This window comes from Cryptomeria japonica, chromosome 9 (genome assembly GCF_030272615.1).
Source record: "Cryptomeria japonica chromosome 9, Sugi_1.0, whole genome shotgun sequence".
NCBI classification, from domain to species: Eukaryota; Viridiplantae; Streptophyta; class Pinopsida; order Cupressales; family Cupressaceae; genus Cryptomeria; species Cryptomeria japonica.
Window position 1 is genome coordinate 647,240,963 of NC_081413.1, and position 22,100 is coordinate 647,263,062.

The following is a 22,100-nucleotide window of genomic DNA, read 5'->3' on the forward strand; positions in this document are numbered from 1 at the left end:
AATCAACTTCAAATTTACAATTCTGAGAAGTATACTTGAAACTGTTTGCAGTCTGATTATCATTAACTTTCAGATATTTTATGCAATAGTGTACTAATTACAGAAATATTGTCAATAGTAACCTGCAAACTAAAAACTGACACTTTTATATCATTGGGAGTGAGATACGCATATTGCCCATACAATAACAAACAGCAAATTTAAACTGCCACTGTTATACCTGAATCATGAATCTCAACAAGGCTTATTACCAGTCATAACATCCCATAGTAAATGATCTTTCTTGTTTATAATAGCATTGCTCAACTTCAAAGGGAATTACTTACAGACTTATAACAGCAACATACTTCTGATAAACAACATCACTCTTCACATCTCAGCAAATATGCTCTCAGAATACTTTATATCTTTTCAGACAACACTTCTATTAGAAATGGTATCTTCTCATTTCATCGACCACATATAAAATTTTTCAAACAATACATACTCTTCACACAAACAGCATGATGTCTTCTTATCTCCACAACAAAATCTTTCTATTAATAATCTCCTTTTATTGCAATCACAACAACCCATGAACTTCAAGGCAATGAATAAATAGTGTTTACTTTATCTCTTATCGGGTATAGAAGTAGTTGAAAAACCACCAAATAGTTTAGTAACTTCTCCAACCAAACTATTGAACTTACCAAAATAGTTTGTGTTTGCAAAGCACATGTATGCTATTGAAGTAAATTAAAAATAAGTAACCGAAAGCCAAACTGAATGTACAGGTGCCAGATAGAACCATTTCCTTACACAATCAATGGCAGACATAAAGGTCTTTGCAATTCAAATATATCTCTGTCTTGACTTGTATGATAGTCTACAACAAAGAATCACTGTATACGTTTCATCACAAGAATATTGAAGGCAATATGATCTCTGTGTTTGCAAACAAAAAGTTCCGACTCTCCTCCTCTTAGAAAAAACCTATAACAATAAATGAAAGCACAATGAAGTTGCTCCATTAAGAAGCCCACGCAAGCTGTAAAGACAGTCATTGTACGTAAGAAATATTTCAAACCATTTGCTTATAACCTCCCGATGAATACAATGAATACTGAGTTCATCTACGTTGGATATGAGAGAACTAACTCTTTTTATTAACAATGATTTCCGGTATGAATGCTATGATTTCTAGTATGAATACTTCAAAGAATATTTTCCCATATTTCAAAATCTATCAGAATAGTGAAGCACTCTCTGTGTTTGACATCAATGAGAAAAACATGCTAACATTTTATTCATCTAACAAACATTTACACTATGAGAAGTAGAGAGCATGCAACAAGTTGAAATAGCACACAAAGTCCACCATAACTTCAATGAAAGTATGTTTATTACAACAAGCCTTGGAAACAATCTCCTTTCCTCCTATTCTATTGCTAATTTGCTACTAACTGTCTTCTATTCTCTAACTACTGATCAACTATTAACTTTTACAAATGAGAGCATTGAGCCTTATATAGAGGGGTCAGTACATTTTGAAGGCTCAGATTGATTTAGAATCAATGGCCAAGATTTAACAATAAAACCCTAATTAGGGTTAGTTACAACTAACTCTTTCTTGACCAATGAAATAATTACAATGAATTGGACACATATCCTTCCTTGAATGTGCACCAATAGGAAATGAGGTTAGGTACATTTAAGTTTGTTCCCTTCACATGTGTGATTGTTGATGAATCGGGTTCAATGCACTTGGCCATGCTGATGTGGCACTTCCTGATAGGTTGAATGATGACTGGATGCCACCTTGGTTACACCTTGTAAATCATCACAAATTGTTTGTGGTTGAGCAATATCTTTTGATACTCAACATTATTCAGTTGCTCAATGTGATGAAGGTGATGGGACATATTCCCAAATTGTATCATCTTAGCGTGATCAAGCAAACTTTCTAACTTTGACTAAAACTTCTGAAACTATCTCTTGATTATATTTGTGCCTCAATCCTCTAACTTTGAAATCTTTGTTGTTGTGATGTTCTGAACTTATCTTTGCATTGATGTAGTTCTTAACTTCATGTTTTAATTTCTCCTTTCTTAAAAATATACTGATCATCTTTATGTCTCCTTGAAATGTAGAACAAGTTGTTGCCTTGGATTGCTTCCTTGTTGTACTAGCAGTGATTCTTGGATTTTAAGAGGAAATTCAAGATGGTGATAACTTCTCCCATTTGCAATCTTAGTTCTTTCATTTTGCATCGTTGAAATTTGATTCATTCACTTGTGCTGCCCTTGTTGTAATTGTACTTTCTTCATCTTGTAAAGTTCTTCATGTTGTTGAGCCCTGATGTCAATCTTCCACGTTGAAATGTGAACTTTGCCTCAATTTGATGTTCTTGAGATTCTTTGTCCTTGCTTTGAGTGTGGTGGTATCGAATTTCTCCATCCGGTTCCTTGGATAGCTTAATCTTCCTTCAATTTTCACCATTTATCCCTTTAAAATGTGAGTGCCTTCCTTGAACATGAACTAGTTCTCCCACACATTCACCATCATTCCATGCCTCATCCCTCTCATCAAACCTGAAAAAAGAAAACCAAATTGAATCAAGAATTATGACAATGAAGCAATCCTTCACACATTACACTTCTCAAAACCCTTCCCAATCTGGAACTTGAAACTTCAATTTTGGAAATGACTTTCTGCTGGTGGAAGTTGTCCTTAATCTGGTCTGCTTTACAAAGCCACCCACATTGCCCTCTATCTCCATTCTTCTTCCCATCACCACTCTGCCAAAAAAGTAGGTATCCTTAAAACCCTAGCCATGAGGGCTTTTCATATTTGTGATGAAGAAAACTTAGACCAAGGATTGCCCCATCTTTGTAAAGTCTTCAGGCTAAATGGTTAGAAAAGTAAGCAAATTTTAAGAGTCCTATCCAAGCCAAGTCACACTTCTTCTCTCATCCCAAATCTTCCCAACTTTTGGTCCTTTCTTGTGCTTCCCTCCTCTATATTGGAAGTATCTACCACAAAATTTCCAATATCCTTCTTACGAAAGGCCTTCGTTGTGCCTTGAAGACCTTGTCGAGATCAGGAAATTAAGCTCATCCCAAAAAACCTCGAGGGACATCTTTCTTGAATTGGGAGTCTATAAGGTTGTTTGCTCATGTGGATCTCTTATATAATTGAAAAAAGTCGCTTGTTCAAAATAAGAATCAAAGAGTTTAGTGTCAACATAAAAATTTAGACGGTTTTCCAAATCAGCTCTAGCCAACCATTACTCTTCCACCAAACACCATGTCTGATTAAAAAACACACAAATCTTATTCAAAGGAGACAAATTTTTCAAGATGAAGATCAAGGAAGCCATATAAATTAGCAATCATCCCTCTAACCTCGATTGCAATGAAAGGTTGAATCTTAGTTTTTCCTAACAACCTTTATTATCCATCCTTAGAAATGGCCATCACCCTATTACTTGATCCCTCTCTCCCCCATGTTTGAATCTTATCCAAATTTTCTTTGCTTCTCACCCTCATTGCCTTCCTCCCATTGAACCTCCTATCGATTTTGGTCCTCTCTTTACCTTGCTCTTTGAAGCTCCTTCCCTCACTTTGTTTTCTTTCCTTTCTTAGAGGGCTCTCTAAATCTTGTCCCCCCCTTCATTCGAACATGTCTTCTCAGTCCATTTTCCTTCTTGTGTTTGTTAGCCATAGTGGTTGCTTGGAATAGGTTTCTCTTGTTTACATCTTCTTCTTCCTTTATTTTCGTTTGTTTTTTTTCTTTCTTGCTTATTAATTTTTTGGTTGTTTGCTTTTGTATTGTTTATACATAAAATATATACATATAAATATAGACATTTAAATATATGTGTATATGTAGATATATATGTATGTACAAATAATTGTTAGAAAAAGGTATATATAAGCTTTACCAGCTTCCAAGTTTATGTGCAGAATTTTTAATCATTTTAGGTGGTCTATGCAATTCTTTTTTGTGGCTTTGTATCTAGTTAATTTTCTCCCTCTATTTTGTTATATTTGCTTATTATTTTTTTGATTTATATAGGTTATCTTTGTGTAATAGATTTGCATAGAGTTCTTTGATTAACTTTATTAAGCTTTTATTTTTACCATATATTTTCAGGTCTCGCTTCAGCTATCTTCCTTACCTCAATCTTGTGCCACCTTGCTCTCCCCCCTCTTTTTATTTTGTCTTGGGCTGCAACTAATCCATTTTTATCTCCTGTAGCACTCTATCATCTTGATGATAGATCACAAAGTGTGACTTGAAATGTTGATGCAAAATATTCTACACAGTCTAATACAGAAACAATAGTAATCAATATTATGGATTACAGAAATTTGATGTCCTGATATACATTAAATTCTTTCTCAAGTATGTGAGGTAATTGCACGGAATGAAAGTAAGCAAGCAAATGAATCAAATACATGGAAATAGAGAGAAGCACAGATGCAATGTGGGAAAGTTTAGAGGAGTGAAACCATTGTTATCATCTTGCAATTTTTTACAATCCGTTTGAGCCTTCATATGCATTGTAGCTTTTGCTAGGGTCTGTACAATGTTCTTATAGCTTCCCTCGTTTTGGAGTCCTCGGTTATTCAATATCCTTGAATGCTGCTTTCAGCCATTGCAATTATCTTCTATGTCAAGAACTCCCTTACATCACTCTTGTGAAAGATCGAATGAACTCCTATACCTTTTTTCAACCTCCCTGAGCTAAATTTATGCTAAGGGATAGGAAAATGACACACACATTCTCAATTCAATGATTCTCACACAAAGATATAGAAAAACTGATTCAATTTCCTTTTGGATGTTTGGTTTTTCTATGTTGTCGTGTATAGAATATTTTTCATATCAAGCCAAACTCATTTTGGTAACATTGTTCTATGAGGTATGGAATCTGGATTCATAACAAGACAAAATTGTTTGTATAGTTTCCTACCAAGCCAAAACTATTTGTATGGTTTCTTGCAAAGTTGATGCTGTCATCATGAAAAGATTCTTCAATTGGTGTGACCATAGAATGTTTGAGTCATTGTCAAGTCTTATTAGTTTACTTAAGATTCGTCTATTTTGCATATCTGCATTTCCCAATTCTATTTGAATGATGTTAAAATCTTGTCTTAAGCTCTTTTTAAGCGTTATGAATTAAGATCAACTAATCAGCTGAATTTTATTTTCATGATCCATTTCAGATTTCTTATTTATAGATTAAGAAGCATGTATGAAAGTAATATGCTTTGAGAATGCTTTTTGGTGTTCCTTAAAGTCTAATGGTTCTTGTAAATTTTCTTATTTGAACTTTTATGTTATATGTTTTGTTTTTTAACCCTTAATATCGACTTGTATTACAAATGATTTCTTACCATGTTTTCACATGTTTCATATGTAGATGTGATATTTGCATAAAAGGGCCACCTAAATGTGAGAACCTCATCAAGGAAGCAGAGATATTACTTAGGGTTTTGGTGGAACTACAGGTGATTGCCATATTTGTAATATTGTAAATACAAATATACAGTTACATCTTTTTTGTTGAATTCTTTCCCAAGGCTGGATTTTATCTTCAAATGAACACAAACCATTGAAATAACAGAATAGTGAATCAATAGTGAAAAACTATTCTAAGCAAAATGCAAACAACTAATGATTCACATAAATGACATATTTCTATGTTGGGTAAAATGTAATTGTATATTTATTGTTTACAATAACAATAATCACAAATTTTTTATCAAGACGTGGATATTGTTCTAGAACTATATCAAGGAAGGAAAAATCAAGTTTTTGCAAAAAATCTATTGGTGATGTTGCATTTCCAAAATGAAAAAGTCATCAAGTTTGAGGTAAAAATACTATTTCTAGGGCTAGATATATTGTCATAGAATTAAGAAAGCATGTAGACTCACCCAAGCCTAAAGAGGATTTAGATTTAATAAACACCATTCACAAAACAACCAAAAAGATGGTTGCAGCTTATTCAGTATTGGCCTAATGTGTTGCCCATCTATTGCTAGTTTGATAGACTGGCTGTTGATTTCTCGGTACCATCTTTGTGTCATGTCCCCTGCATTGAATCCATATCTAATCTTCCTTCACTGTAATAACTTGAATATAATTAACAGAGAATAGAGAAATATCGAGAGCATTTGGTCAAACAAGTGATTAAGTATGGATACCATGTTAAGAGAGAGTGTGGATTAGTTACCGTGTGTTAACGTTGAAGTAGCAAGTGTGATTGTGTAAGATAATAATTTTTTAAGACAAACAAACTATTGAAGGGCAGTGATTAATGTATGAGGAAGAGATGCTACCTTTCTAGGAATAGTCCAACCCAAATGACACAACCATTCAGTAATAGAAGGGTATATGAAGAGAGGTCAGAATGTTGGAAGGAGGATCATCAATCAATTGGAAATTACAACTTTAGAAAAATAGTAATCAAACACATAAATATCGACCAAGACAGAAAACATAACTTCAAAACACAGCAGGGATCATGAATTTGCAGGAAGTAGATCCGACTCTCCAGCATCAGCAAAATTCCTCCAAGTCACAGCAGACCAATTGGTACAATAAAATTACTCTGGTAGGCAGAGATGAATACAGTATTTATCCATATACATATATGTAGACATGAATATATGATGTATTATTGTATCAAATGCATGCAAATTTAATTATCTGGTCTAAACATCTATGCATTTAATCCATCATGTTGGGTAAGGAAGGGATGAATCTGCAATTAGGGAGAACAGCTATAGGGCACCTTGCTATAGTGGCAAACAGGGAGAGCACAGCTATTAGGGCACCCTATTGCATTGTGAAAGGGAGAGAACGGCTAAGGGCACCCTATTACAATTTCTCTTCCAACACCTGCGTTGAGGAACTGTTAATAAACATAAGGGTCTTATGCCATGGATGTGTGGTGGAGGACTACATGGAGGGAGAACAGCTATCTTAGGGCAGCCTACCCTGCTTCCTTACTCCATATCTTCTTGTTACTGCATCATTTATTCCTTATGATAAGAGTGTGTCATCCTTTAAGTTTTTCAGTTGGAGTCCTAATTCTTCTAGTGATACCTTGGTTCAAGTCCTTAGTGCGTTTGTAAATCCTTTTTCTAGTCATAAAAGTCAAGTTTAGATACTTGGTTGAACTCTGTGAACACGTTGAACCATTTTGAACCAGGTTCAACAGGTTCATTTAGGTTCCATAGGTTCCAAGGTGTTCGGGAAAGGCTTTTCATACTAATGTTTTCTCCAAGTGGTCAGCAGCTTGGTACTGTTTGTTTCGGCAAAATTCTCTTTGAGCGTAGCGTACATCTTGAACCACTTGAACACTCATGAAGTCTATTCAGGATGTTCATATGTGTTCAATATTGGTGGGCCCTGCGGGTTTTAATGATTTGATAGTGCATTCATTGCCAAATATGAAGAGGCAGAACCATATCTTAAGTGATGTCATTCCTTGGTTTTTCGAAGTAAGTAATCATTTCGGGAACTGGCGGTTACTTCAAAAACGCCGCCATGCATTCAATGCATGCGTGCGAGGTCTAATCCACAAACTTGTCACACTCAGACTGAAATTTGAAATTATTGCATTCAATATATTCGTATCATTGCCTTCACTAATAAGGTATGAAGGATTGTTAGTACTCCGCATTTGTTCCTTGCTGTTGTATCTTTGTTTGTTTTTCTTGGATAGGAGTCTTTCTTGCTGCTAGCCGTCGTCCGGTTGTTCAACTGTGAAGGTGAGTCTTTTCTTGTTCTCTCCAGTGGTTTTGCTTGCATTTTCTCTCATACAGAAGGTTTCTATGTAATCAATTTAGGTTTATTGTTTAAAATTATGAAGTCCACGCTGCATTTGTTTGGGAACGTTTTTAGCCTGGCATCCACAGAGCCCATAGTTAGCGACACTGATCTAAAAGGGGAAAACCTTGAGGTGTTGAAAGAAAGGGTGTTCAAGGGGATTGACAAGTCTTTTGGTTTGGAGATACTGAGTAGTGGTCTCGTAGAAGCCGCAGCCTTTCCCCCAACCATTCCTTGTCCAGAGTTGATTCGAGAATGTATTGCTAGATACGACCCAATGTCCGAAACCATTAGGAGAGACAATGGTGAAACCCTTCTTGCCATTAATCGTGAAGTAATTTCCTCCGTCTTCAAGATACCTGATTACCAGTTCTCCAACTTTTCTCCTGCTCAGTCAATCACTGAGTTCAATGCAGATAGAGTCGGGCACCGAAACAATGTAGCGAAATTTTGGTTGAAGGTTCCTCAAAGAGGTGGTTCAAGGTTACCCAAGAATCCTAATAAGAACCACATGTTGCCGCATATTCATGACGTGATGCTTTTGTTGCACCGAACCAGAGGATCTACTAAGGATTATAGCTTCGACAATTAGATTTATTGTTATGTGCAGCTGGTTTTAGAAGGAAAGCAATATTTGGATTGGGCTGAATTGATCGCCGATTCAATGAGAGAACAACTGAGTTTGGCTAAGCAGTTCAAACAAAACTTCTTTATGTCCTCATATCTCTTGTATTGTTTGGCTTGTGTTAAAGAGTTGGCTGGTATACCGAAACAACTCACTGAGGAAGATGTTCCCATATATGAGTTTTATCCTAAGCTGCAAAAAGATAAAGCTTTACAGGATTTCAGAAGGGTGCACAATGTTTTCCTGGGTGATTTGTGTCATGAATTGAAGAATGCGAAAGCTAAAAGGATTTCTGATGATGCACAGACTTTGATAAAGAGGTTCGGTAGTTTTTATATCCAGTTTCCATGCTTCTGTTACATACGGGTAGGAGGTTTTGAAGAGGAACCCTTCAAGCTTCCTCACTTCTGTTCAGATTGCTTCGTTCTAGCAGAAGTATGCAGGCAACTAACCTCTGTAATAAAAAAGGCACAGCCTAGGGACAAATGGGAAGGTCATTTTCCCATACAATTGGGCGTGTTGTCTTGCAGTTCAATGTTTGACGCTCTGAGTATAGGAGCAGACCTCAAGAATTTTAATTTTTCTCTGTATTCTGAAAGAAAAGGTTTTGATAAAAAAGGATTTTCCCGAAGCCTTGGTCTAATGCCTTATCTCCCCATGCCATAGTTAGAAGATTTCTGGGAAGATTGTACAGATGAACTTGAAATTTTTAAAAGGGAAAACATGAGATTGGTGTTAAAACAAGTTGTCTCTTTGCACATAAAGTTAGATACTAAAGGGCTCGAAGAGGATTATCTTGAATTATTCGAACCAGGGTATTTGGCCCATGCAGAAACTAAAATGCCTCCAATTAACTGGGATGAGGAGGAAAATGATGATATACAATTAAGGACCAAAGGAGTTCTAGAAAGGACCGCGGCATGGGTGGCCAATAAGAAAGCAATGGAGTCAGGCTTTAAGTCTCATTCTGCAAGAAGTAATAAGGATCCTCTATCTTCACCAAAGCGTCTTTCTAACAATGCTCCTGTTCGTGCAGGTAAGGATAACAAGTTGCAACAGCTTAGACACAGGTCTAGTTCAACTTTGGATTTTCGTACTCCTCGGCATACTCAGTCACGAAGTACCGCCCAAAGAAAGATGGATCAGACAAAGGATACAGGGGTAAAGGATGCTGTGCTCGATGCCCAGATATTTGAAATTGAAGATTTGGATGGCGAAGTTGCTAGTGCCCTGGATTCTCAAACGGTGACTGTGGCTATGACGCCACCTTCAAAGATGATCGAAGGAACTACTCATTCCAGTGCAACTCCTAAGTGGTTGACCACCTCAATGAACAAGAAAAGGAGTTTCCTTCTTGTGACTATTCCGATTCAGGAAATGGTTGTTAAATACACAGAGAAGAATCCAAAGCCGAAAAGGTTCAAGACTGCTGCTCGCCTGAACAATGAAACAATGATGAGGAAACTGGAAAATGGGTTGCTGAAATCGCCTCGTATAAACCTAAGGATGAAAACAAGGAGGCTGGCCCTGATGATTTCGAGATCACAAAGGTGGAATTGGGAAACATGAGCAGAGACATAGACAACCACTTTTTCCAAGTGTCGGCAAAGAAAATGCTTACTAGGTCGGAGAAGGATGGGCGAGAAAAGAGAGAATTAAAGCGACATATAAATGTTCTGGCTCAGCTTTTCGATAGTATTGGTTGCCTTGGGGCACTTCCAATATCTCATGCTATTGAGAACTTCGACCCAACTTCACCGGAAAACAAAAAGCTGATGAACCAAGTTCAACGGGCCAAGAGTATTGCTGAAGTTGTGGAGAAATGGATTGAGCGGATAATCAAGGATGGCGAGAAGTACATTACTGACTCCCGGAGACTATGTGATGAAATACAGGGTCTTATTTCTGAGGTTTAAAACCAGCTTGTGCCGTGGCAGAAGGAGGAGCACAAATGGCAGAATATCTTGCCTCTGTTTGCCAAAATAGAAGAATTTGGAGTTACCAGGTTTTTGACAGAACACTCAATCAAGCTGGTGGCGGATGAATGTCAGCTTTTTGTGCTGAAGAAAACCATAATGTGGCGAGTGCTTACCTTCAAGTCTGTGATTACCGATGCAAAGACCTCTGTTTACGAACTCCAGGATCTTCAAAGTAGCATAGTCAATGATAATAAGGTGGTTAATCTTGACCATGATTGGCAGTTGGGAATTCGTGGGTTGAGCACACAAGATGCAATCAGATCTTTCCGGATGAACATGGAGAAGATCAGGGCCAAGGGTAGTTTCACGCCGGAAGATATAACCAGGGTGGCTAGGATTGAGTCTATGACTTTCATTGGGAATGATCAATTGCCGAAACATTCCGAGAAGATGGTGCAACACAGGTGGAATAAAGAGGTGGCGAAGGCGAAGCTCAACACGATGAAAGTTCCGAGCCAATCCATTGTTCAAGAACTTACAACTGCTCACGATGCCCGCGAAAGCGGAGAGGATGATGATGATGGAAATATGGCATAATGCATTAATTTAGGACCAGTTTCCTTTATTTTTGTAATTTCTCATGGTTATGCATAGACTTCGGGACATCTGTCCCAAAATACTTCTTGTTGGTTTCATAACTGTTTACGGGGGTTGGTCAAGTTTTTAGGTAGACCTCCCCTGTTTTAAACTATAAATTAAGGAAAAGTAGATGGTATAGGGGTGAGATTTGGTGACTAATTTTGGAGAGTTTTTCGCTCCGTTTTTGTGTATTTTCTGCTTTATCAAAGGAAGAATCAGACTGTTAAACCTGGAATGGAAGAAGATCTGTAGATGTATTTTCGTGCCTTTGTTGCATAAGAATATATATATATAAGGTTTGATCATATTGTTCTTGGGAGAAGGAAAATTTGTGTGTTTTGAATCTGAATAGATGCATGTCTTTGCATATGTTTATCTGATCAAATAACAGTAATGATCTTTCCATTACAGAAACTTATTATTCTTCTGATGTTCTTTCCTTTGGATGTTTGTTTATTCTTAGAGAAGATTCATGTTCGGGGACAGATTAAGCTTTCTTAAATCTGTTCATTCTTTATTAGACCTGTGAAAAAAGTATATTGAACTTTGTTTCAGTTACTGTTGCTTCATATATTGAAAAGTTAGGAAAATAGCTTTTCGTCTTTTTGAAACATGTGGAAAAATTTCAGCCTTTCATCCAAGAATGAAATAGGCAGCCTTACACGCTTTCGGGTTAAAAGCTACTATTCAAAAATAAATAGTTTAGAACATTCCTTGAAAAACTGAAATAGGGAGCTGTACCAATGCAAAATTCAGAGGGAAGTGATTTGAACAATACTTACCCAACTGTTTAGTGAAACACTTGTTCTTAGAATAAGGTAACATGGTTCAAGATTAATCATTTGGAAAAATAGCAAATCTGTTCACTAACACTTCTATAACTGAGATTCTCAAACAAATAAGACTTGCTGTGTAATAATGAATATATAATTCCTTGCTCTAACCATAGATTTATTCACGAATGATATCTGCAATATCACCTAACCATAATGTTTTATATTTATGTGTGTGTGTGTGTGTATGTGGACATATATGTATATATGTACGTATGTATACACACACACACACACACATGTCTATATATATATATAGACATATATATATGTATGTGTATATATATACATATATATATGTATATATATATGTCTATGTATATATACACACACACACACACTTATATATATATATATATATTGCATTATTAAAGAGATATTTATTTGGTAAGATGTAACCCTAACCCTAATTTGTTGCATTTGTGATTTTAGGGCAAATTCTATGGTAAATTAGGAAGGGGACATTACACTTTGGGTTGGCACAAAATATGATCTTTTGTAGTATGATGACACTGTTGACGTGGATGAAATCGCATCGCTGCAAATTCCATACGGCCAATGCAGAATAGAATAAACTCACTTAGTATCCTACCCTCTCTTGAAATAAGGGAATCCCTAATGCTATTTTCTACGTTTTGATCAATGGGGATAATCTCAAGGTTTCTTTTGTCAGGTCTTGACTGCGGGATCTCTCAGTGGCTTGATGTGTTTTTGCTGGAAACACAAGGGGGCTTACGTTTGATTGGCAATTCCATATACGAATTCCCAGGGACCTCTTACGGTTTTCTTTCAAGTGATGTTGGTTAATTTGAAGCTGATTTAGCAGGACTGCAGATTTCAAAAAAGGGGATAAAATTGGGAGGAAAGAAAGGAAGGGTAGGGAGAAAGAGAACTGTAAATGTTAACTAGGACAACAGATTTACCCAAGCAGACAGACACCTCCAGGAAACCAAATTAAGCATCATCAGTCATTCAGACACAATGTTTGCATAAACTTAGTGCAATCTTCAAAGGAGAAACCAGATTTTCATATTACCAAATACAATATTAGAACTTCTACATTCATGATATGTATACATTTGATAATCGAACTGAATCATAAAATAGCCCAGATTAACCATGCAGAAAGGAAAAAAGCAATCAGCTATCCTCTAATGGTATGGACTGTGAAGGTTCTATCAGATGCTTGGTAAGAACTGCTGTGCAAAATGAATAGACATAATTTAAAAGCTTTCTAATTTAAATGAAGAAGGAGACCATGCACTCACAAGGAAACTTGAAGGTAATTTTAATCCATTGTATTAATTCCTGCAAAATTTCTTCAGAGCTTTCGCAACAATTCAAGAACTTCCTCCTTTTATGAGGGAAAACCAGTCCCCTTAAATAGGTTTCCAAAAATGGATGAATGGCCAAGATCTAATCTAGACAAGTGGCCCAGATTCATCCTTACAAAAAGAGGGACCCACACTCATAAATAGGGGGATAAATATCTACAACTACCCCAAAAGGGAGCAATAACTACCAAAGGATAATTACAACTTTTGAGATAATCCAAAAAAAGGGAGGTGCACAAAAAACTTTACAATATGTTGACCAAAAGTCAACTGTCACCTTTTTGGGACAAAAGTGCACTTTTTAAGACTTGGAGGGAAAAAGGCATTTTTGAGAAACTATTTTCTCTATTCTGGTTTCACATTCCTTTTGCAGAAACTGGTCCTCGCCATGCAGGTATTCTCGCCATAAATCGCGACCTGCTGCTCGTTCCTCGCGGACATATTCCTGAAACTTGATGCATAATTGGAAGAGGGGATTAAAAGGTGGCATGGGAGGGTGGCGAATTTTGTACTGCATGCCTTCGAGATACTGGTCCACGTGCCTTAAACCGTCCTTCCAGCTGGAGCGATTACGCTTGAAGCACAATATGTCTGAATGGAACTGACCAGCAAAACTCAAGTCTTCAATGGAATAAGAAACCTTATCTGCTCCCAACCTTTCCTCCCAATCCGGCCGGATTACACTGTCGGACAGGTCATTTATCCACCCCGAAACCATTGATCGGAGGATGGTCTTGCCTAGTTCTTGCATGTTCCCCAGAATTGCCTCACATGCGTCATTTTCTTTGTCAATAATTTTCTGGGCGTCGTTCTTCATGGTGACGGTCCAGTACCATTCCTTGAGAACACTGATGCTATGGGGATCCAGGATGTCAGGCAGTGTGGGAATTTGTGTATGTGTCCAGAAAAGAGCTCTTAGGAGGGGAAGGGTAGAGGCCGCTACTTCATGCATGTGAAGGGATTCCCTCTTTACTTCCAACAGCCTGACTAGAATTAGCTCTCGATGGAGAGCCATTTCCTTTACTTCTTTGAGGATCTGTTCTCCCTTTTTCTTGATGTCCTGCACCCATTCCTTAACGGCCTTTGCGGTATCCCGGATTCCTTCAAATTCAGTTGTGGTCCTTTGTGCTAATGCCATTGGGGGAATATGGGATTCAGAGGGGTTGTGTAGTGGCCGTAGGAGCTTATCGATGTATCCCTCGGCTTGTTCAGCACGGGCCCGATACATATCCTTTTCGGCAGTGATTTCCTCGAGCTGTCTGAGTATGTTCTGCACTGAGTCCTTAAATTCCTCCTTTTCTTGCTCTTTTGTAGCTCGTCTGATGGGGACAGTCATAATGCTATAATCTGCCAATGTTATTTGATCTGCTGGCTTGTTTACGGGTGGGGTAGTGTTGTGACCATTTCACACATCGCCCCATCGCAAATGGGGACCCCCTCTTTTTGCTTGTTTTTCGCTCGTTTTCGCTTTCGTTTTTAGGGTTTTGTTAGTTAGTTAGTCGTCTGGATTTAGGGCCAAGCCTTAGGGTTTTAAATTCTGCCTTTTCAAGCCAAAATCCAGTCGTTTTTGAGAGCTTTTGAGCTTCCTTTTCTAGAATGCAAATTTTGAATGCAATGATTTCACCAAAATGGTCTAATTTTCAATTGGAATGTTCATGCAGAGCTTAAATTTGTCTAAGTGTTGACCGTCAATGTGAATTTTTGTCCAATTGAATATTTTGACCAAATTTTGACTTTTTTGAATTTTGATCCTGGGCATTGGAATTGATTTGTTTTCGCCTCGTGAAGTGTTAAAATGTGAAAAATCTTGTTATTTTGGCCTGTAGGAGCAAAATCGCTCCTGTCCCTCAGTGAAGGACGGGAGCTCATTTTCAAATATCTCATCGTCCTTGCAGAGTCCAGACAAATTTCAAGTTGGAAGTGATGGAGAACGGCGAGATCTTTCCATTGAATATAAATTGAAGATTTTCATGAGCACAGAAATGCCTCCAGGAGGAAAAGCGCTCCTGTCCCTCAGTGAAGGACCGGAGCTACAATTCAAATTTCGCCTTGTCCTTGCAAGATTTCGAAAACTTAACAATTTGAAAGGGTCCGAAGGAAGATGCTTTGCCAAATGAATATAATTTGAGATGCAAAAACGAAGGATAATGACCTATATTGACTAAATCGCTCCTGTCCCTCTCCAAGGGACCAGGGCGAGGTACCTTGTAGCTCTCGTCCCTCTCCCAGGGACCAGAGCGATTTCCTTCATTATGCAAAATCCAGACAAAGGTCAAGGCAAGTTTACGTTCAAAAACAAGGGAAAACATGAGATGAACGCATTGAATATAAATTGAAGATTTTTGGGACGTCCATAACAGTGTTAAATGCCTAGTTCGCTCCTGTCCCTCAGGAAGGGACCAGAGCGATTTTTGATATAATTGCCTTTTTTGCAAAGTTACAAACAATGTCAAGGCATGAACGAATAGAATGAAGAAGGACGAGTCCGTTGAATATAAACTTGGAACCTGGCAAAGTGAAATGAAGACCACAAGAGCAAGTTCGCTCCTGTCCCTCTCCAAGGGACCAGGGCGACACAATGGTGATGATACTTCCTACGCAAGTTCAAGGTCGTTCCTCCAAAGTTCAAGGTCGACACAAGTCAAGACAAGGTGGCGAGGGACGTTTCAGGGCATTTTCAATCGAACGCAAGCATCAAGGTCGTCACGTTGGAAGGATTTGCACTTTAAGACCCAGGATCGCTCCTGTCCCTCAGGAAGGGACCAGAGCGATATTTCCATTAAGGCATCGATTTCAAAAGACAAGCAAGTGTTAAGCTACCAAGAGGATCGAATGGACGTCATTACACGCATTGAAGATAATTGCAAGTTGATAAAAACAAGAACAAGCTCACAATGTTGAACTTCGCTCCTGTCCCTCAGTCAGGGACCAGAGCGATATTGAGGGTATTGATCAATTCATGCAAAATTACGTTGAGTCAAAGTTTTTTTCAAGGTCACACGAGGTTCAAGACATCTTTTTAAAGTGACATGCAAGAGTTTTGAACGTCCAAACATTATCAATCAAGCTAAGGAGTCCATATCGCTCCTGTCCTTTGGACAAGGACCAAAGCGATTTCATCAAAAACACTCATACTCCTTCAAAGTCAAGGCAAGGCGAGGATGGACGAGGTAAAGGACGTTATTTCGAAGGCAATAAACAATGAACCAAGGTTAAATGTTACCAACTTGAGCTCAAAACGGAGAAAAGACATGGATCGCTCCTGTCCCTCTCCAAGGGACAAGGGCGATGTTAGGCAAAACACATGATATTCTTTGAAAATCACGTTAAGACAAGGACGCACAAGGTTTTAAATGGCATTTGGAAGATGATACAAGGAAAGGATCGTATCAAAATGGAGAATTTCAAGCAAAAACCTTAGGATCGCTCCTGTCCCTCTCCAAGGGACAAGGGCGATGATCCTTATAGCATCAAAGGTACCTTGCAAAAGCAAGTGGGACGTGCGCGGAATGGACTAGCAATGATGTTATTCGCCTAGCAATGGAAGTTCGAAGATCAAAGATGCAAGATGAACGTGGAAACATGGAGATCGCTCCTGTCCCTCTCCAAGGGACAAGGGCGATGATACATCTAAAGACACTCATGCGCACATGCAAGGCAATCTAATTCGAAGAACCCAACCAGATGATCGATTTAGAACGTGGAAATGAAGGAGTTGAACGTTGAAAACGCAAGAATCATGACAAAAATGGTGAATCGCTCCTGTCCCTCTCCAAGGGACCAGGGCGATGAGGTACGTCCACTTCATTTTCAAATTTTTGGCGCCAAATAAACCTTTTTAAATTCATTTTAATGCCAAAATTCGATAAGATTTAAAGGCCTATTTAATTGGCATTTAATATGGCGTTTTGCATTGATTAATTATTTTGCCTTGATTTAAAAAAAAAATCGAAATTTATTAATTAAAATAAAAGGCATTTAATTAATTAATGAATTAAATAATTAAAAGTCGAATAAGAACGCTCATGCATGTAAGTCGGCCTTGTTATTTTATTTAAAAATCGTTTGAAATTACTTTATTTTATCAAGTCGGCCTTGAGGGTGAAGTGTGATGTGAGCGCTATATAAAGGGGGGTAAAAACTATCATTTCTACATCATTATTTTACCTTTCTACATGCGAATTGAGGAAGACGAAGGGAAGTGCTGAGTGCGAATTGCGTTGAAGACCAAAGGTGGTGCGAATTCGATCCAAAAGGTGGCGCTTTATACATCAAAAGGGTGGTGCGAATTTGAAGATCCATCTAAGACCACGCCAAAGGCGATAATTGAAGATCACGTTCTCTCCAGGGGTGGCGAAGTCGATTTTGAGGAAATCATATTGAAGATTATCTTATACCTCAAATTTTGCCTAGGCAAATTTTGTTTTTGCATTCTAGAGTTAGCTCTCTATCGAGGTATGGCGATTTAATTGTTATTGCTTTATTCATTCATCGTCATATTTCAAATTTCAAATTTTGAATTTTTTGAATCTCTTGGCTCAATCATTGTTTTTAGGAAATGATAACTCTAGAGACTTATCATGAGGTTTCCTAAAATTTATCTCTCTTATTTCCGTTATTTATTGCAAAATCTATTTCTTATAATGAAATGTTGTGTAGGTATGGCGACCCCAAAGGCGGGAGCATCCACCAGTCGCTCGGCTCTCATGAAAGAAGATCAGAAGACCGAAGAAGTGGAGACCAAGATCGTGTCTAAATGGAGCAACATTGGAGATACAAACTTGGGGAACTTTAGCACGAAGAAGTTCCGAGAGGTCCCTTACATCGGCAAGCCATCACCTGTCGCCCGGAGAATAATAGAGAGTGGCATCATTAAGGCGGCCGGTTTTCCTCCAGCTATTCAGTGCCACGAGTTGATGATCGAGTGTGCCCGTCATTACAATCCACAGTCCAGGACAATTGTGTCCAACGAAGGAAACACTTTGGCGTACCTTTCAGAGGAAGCCATAAGTGAAGCCTTCCATCTTCCAGAGCACAGGGACATGATATACAAGAGCATTGAAGGAGCCAGATCAGTGTACGATGATGATCCAGATGCTTGCCTAAGCATAATCAACAAGAACTGGCTACTCAAGAGTCGTCCCCGTCTGAGCAAAGTACCGAACACACCACACAGGATTGATTTCCAAGAGGAGTACAGAGATTTGATTACCATGCTCAACAGAATTATAGGAGCACCTCATGCCTTCTATTTTGAGAAATGGATGTTTTACTTCATCCAGGTGATTGTTCAAGGAAAGGGTACGATACATTGGGCTAGGATAATTAGCCATTGCTTAGACGTACAGTTGAGAAGACTCAGGGCTACTAAGTCCTTCCACATGAGTTCATACGTCATCTATGCCTTAATCAGGAGCGTTGAGTACGCAGGACTACCTCACAGAGGAGTGATTGGAAGAGGACCCGGCGAGGTCAGAGCTTGTGAATCCTATACCTACTTGCATCATCCACCAGGGAAGAACTACAAATTAGTCAATGATACTTTCACGATGAACATCACAAGGACGTTGCAAGGAGGGATTCACAATAGATTATCTCAGGATGCCCAGGAGTTCATCAAGAGGTACGGTGCTTGGTTCATTCAGTTTCCCAAGTTCACTTACATTAGAGTGCATGGATGTCCTTTACCTCCATACATGTTGCCGAGGTACCCGACAGACAGAATTGTGTTACTTGAAGTAACAAGGCAGTTGGCAGCATATATGAAGGCATTCAGACACAGACATCAGAATGGAGTTCAGGTACCTATTATTTTGGGTAATTCAGTTGAGGTATGTCCTAATGTCTTAGCCATGGATGACGCAGAGAAGGAGTTAGCCTTGTATCCTTTTTCATCTTTTGCTTGGAGGAATAGTTTTGATCCACATGGACATTTAGAGGAGACGGTCGGTAGAAGATTTAGACATGAGTACCAAATTGAAGATTTTATGATGAATCTCCTAGATGATCTCGAAGTGAAACGAAAGATACATTCTAGATTGCCTTTGGATTTCATCAGGAAATGTAAGATCTACAGAGTGGCCGACCAAGCTCAGGACAACGGCAGGCACATCCAATCTTCATATGATAGAGAAAGTAAAACAATTAGTTTGAATTGGAATGAGCCCGAGGCCGTGGATTTAGATGATTTGATGGCACCAGTCTTGTCTTGTACTCGTAGATGGGTAGACGTTCAGCATCAGAAGTTGAGAGAACAAGGCATAGCTATGTCTTTTACTTTGGAAGAGAAACCAGCCGAAGGTGGAGCCAGTGTTAGTGAAGGCAATCCTAATCCTAGGAATTCAGGTGAAGGTAACCTTCGATGTGCCAGTGAGGGCAATCTCCATTCGAGAGGTTCGAAGAGAAAGGAAAGATCAGAAAAGAAAGAGTCTTCCAAGAAAAAGCAAGGTGCCAACAAAGATCAAACACCAGGTACTTCTTCCAGACCAGAAGATAGAACAGTTCGAGTGGAAGAGTCCATGGAATCGATGGTACAGAATGACAGACAGGAGGAAGGACAGGCACAACATGTTTCATCCGATGGATCTCTCCAAGACTATGATTTAGAAGAGGATAACGAAGTAACATCTCCTCCCAGACAAGAAGAAATAGTACATAAAGAAATTCAAGTTCAAGAGACAAGATCGAATATCCCAGATTGGTTGAAGGAAAGATTAACTAAGGTGATCGTAATTGAGGACGAGGACAGTGCAATTGATTTAGAGAGCCTCGTGGGACGTTCACATATGACAACAGAGAAGAAGAAGGCTACAAAGATGTCCAAGATGATTCGAGATGAGACTGGATCTAGAAAACTGCAGATAGCTACACCAGCAGCAGACAAATATGAGGGTGAAATCCTAGCAGAAGACTATCATATACAGACTATTGAGTTAGGACCATCCACAGCAGAGCAGACTTTAGATGATGCCACCGACACATTTGAGGCATTGAAGGACAAGTTTAGAGAAGAAGTGGAAAAGAATAGAAAGCTTGAGAAAGAGGTCGGTGCATGGAGGACATATTTCAGTCACATCAATGAACCTTTGGGACGTCAGGATCCAGTTAAATCACCAGTGCAGGCATTGCCCCTTCAATCGATCAATGAAGCAGAAAGATTCAGGAACCTGGTCCAGCGTACATGTAGTTGGATGGATAGATCTCATACAATGGCCATAGAGTTTGTTACAAGGATGTCGAAGATCACCCATCAGGCTATCCAAGTTCTTGAGATAATCCACAGATTGATGGCAACAGTAGCTGCGTTTGCCCATACCAAGGACGTTGTCATCCCTGTCTTGAAAGTTATAAGACACACATCCAGAAGAATTTTAGCGCAGGAGAGGATCTTAGAAGGTGATTCTCACAGTTTGTTTCAGTGGTCAACCTTACTCCATATAAAGAGTGTTCTCTTCGAGGACATCAGTGTTAGATGTGGTCAAGTTGAGGAGGTGATCAATCCGATCCAGGACAGAGTATTTGAGGTACTTCGTACCATTCTTGGCAGAAGGATCGAGGTCGAGACAGATGTGGATTTACAAGAATTTGAGGATAGAATCAAGATCATCTTTCGCAAGGACGCAGATGTTACAGATGAGCAGTATGATCAGATGTATGCCACCATGCTCCTGATTGATAGAACAAAGGAACTTGAACCTACTTGGGACACGGCTCTTCTAGATGCATTTGATCAGGTTATCCACTTAGAAGAGAGTATCAAGAATCTTCCCGAGATTCCAAACACAGAAATCGAAGGAATCGTGACAAAATTCATTGCATATGCTAAGAAAGAGAATTGGAAAGGGAATAAGATTCTAGATGAAAGGTTGTTACAGATGACATGACATCTTATTTCTCATTGGTTGATACCTCCTAGATTTTTGTGCCAAATTTAATATTTGGCTATGTATTTAATGTTGTTCAGTAAAAAGGAGGTCATTTGTAACAAACCCTAATTAGGGTTTAGGTGTCATGATCTTGTCCGTTGATTTACTTTCAATCTGGACCTTTCATTGTAACTGGGGATGCTATTTATACCCCCATTTTTCATTTCATTTGGTAATAGTGAATAGTGTAAGAGATAATAGTTGATGTAATAGAGAGATTAGAATTAGAAGCAATTTTTATTTTGTAGCAAGATTGAGTCTTGAAGAGAGAAATTCAAGCAATTGTTGTATATGATGACTTGGAAATCAATAAAATATTGAAGTTATGGTGTTTTGTTGCAAATTTGTTAAGTTATCTTCATGGTTGTTGGATGTACTTGAATCACGCTCAATCAAAGTAGTTTGTTAATTTGAAAGACTAAGTGTGAGATTTGATATTTGGTAGGATTCGCAATCCAAACCACTAGCTTCTTGCTGATTGTAGGAACGCCTTGCGTGGTCGACTGGAAAACATTTTGAGTCCTTAACCTTCAAGCATTTTCATATCTAGGATATGTACCTTCGCAGTAGTGTCCTTGGTCTTTGATGCATTGAACATCATTATTACCTTAGAAGATCGCACTAATTTCAATTGAGTTGTTATCTTATGGCAAAATTGAAGTTGGTTGAGTCTTGCCAAATCTCATTCATGCTAAGTCGTTCATAGGGTTAGGCTAGATTAGACTTCCTTAAACCCGGTCCTTTTGCCATTTTTTTGAAAGTTCCTTTTAGATTAGTAAAATCTTCGAGTCTTCGGAATCCGTAAGACGCCTTGGAGGAAACAGCAAATCACATCATACCACTAAAAAAGCTTGTCCACACGTGGAGACCCCACTAAAAGAACCTTGGAGTCCATCTAACTGATCCTTTTTGCAGATCTTCAGCAGTTAGAGACTATTTTCTCAAGAGAGGATAAGATACCTATTGGTATTTTATTCTGTGTATGATTGTGTATGAAATAC

The 22,100-nt window shown here is 38.5% G+C and overlaps 1 protein-coding gene across 3 annotated transcripts in view; it reads left to right on the forward strand.

The window, feature by feature from the left end:
- LOC131066729 (ATP-dependent DNA helicase Q-like SIM) overlaps positions 1-22,100 on the forward strand; it is a 287,762-nt gene that overhangs the window by 134,850 nt on the left and 130,812 nt on the right. For all 3 annotated transcript variants that reach the window (XR_009358846.1, XM_058001560.2, XM_058001562.2), the window contains one exon: positions 5,408-5,495. Coding sequence is in view for 2 of the 3 variants with exons in the window: in XM_058001560.2 (XP_057857543.2) it covers positions 5,408-5,495 (88 nt within the window). In the remaining variant the exon portion in view is untranslated. The remainder of the gene's footprint in view (positions 1-5,407; positions 5,496-22,100) is intronic.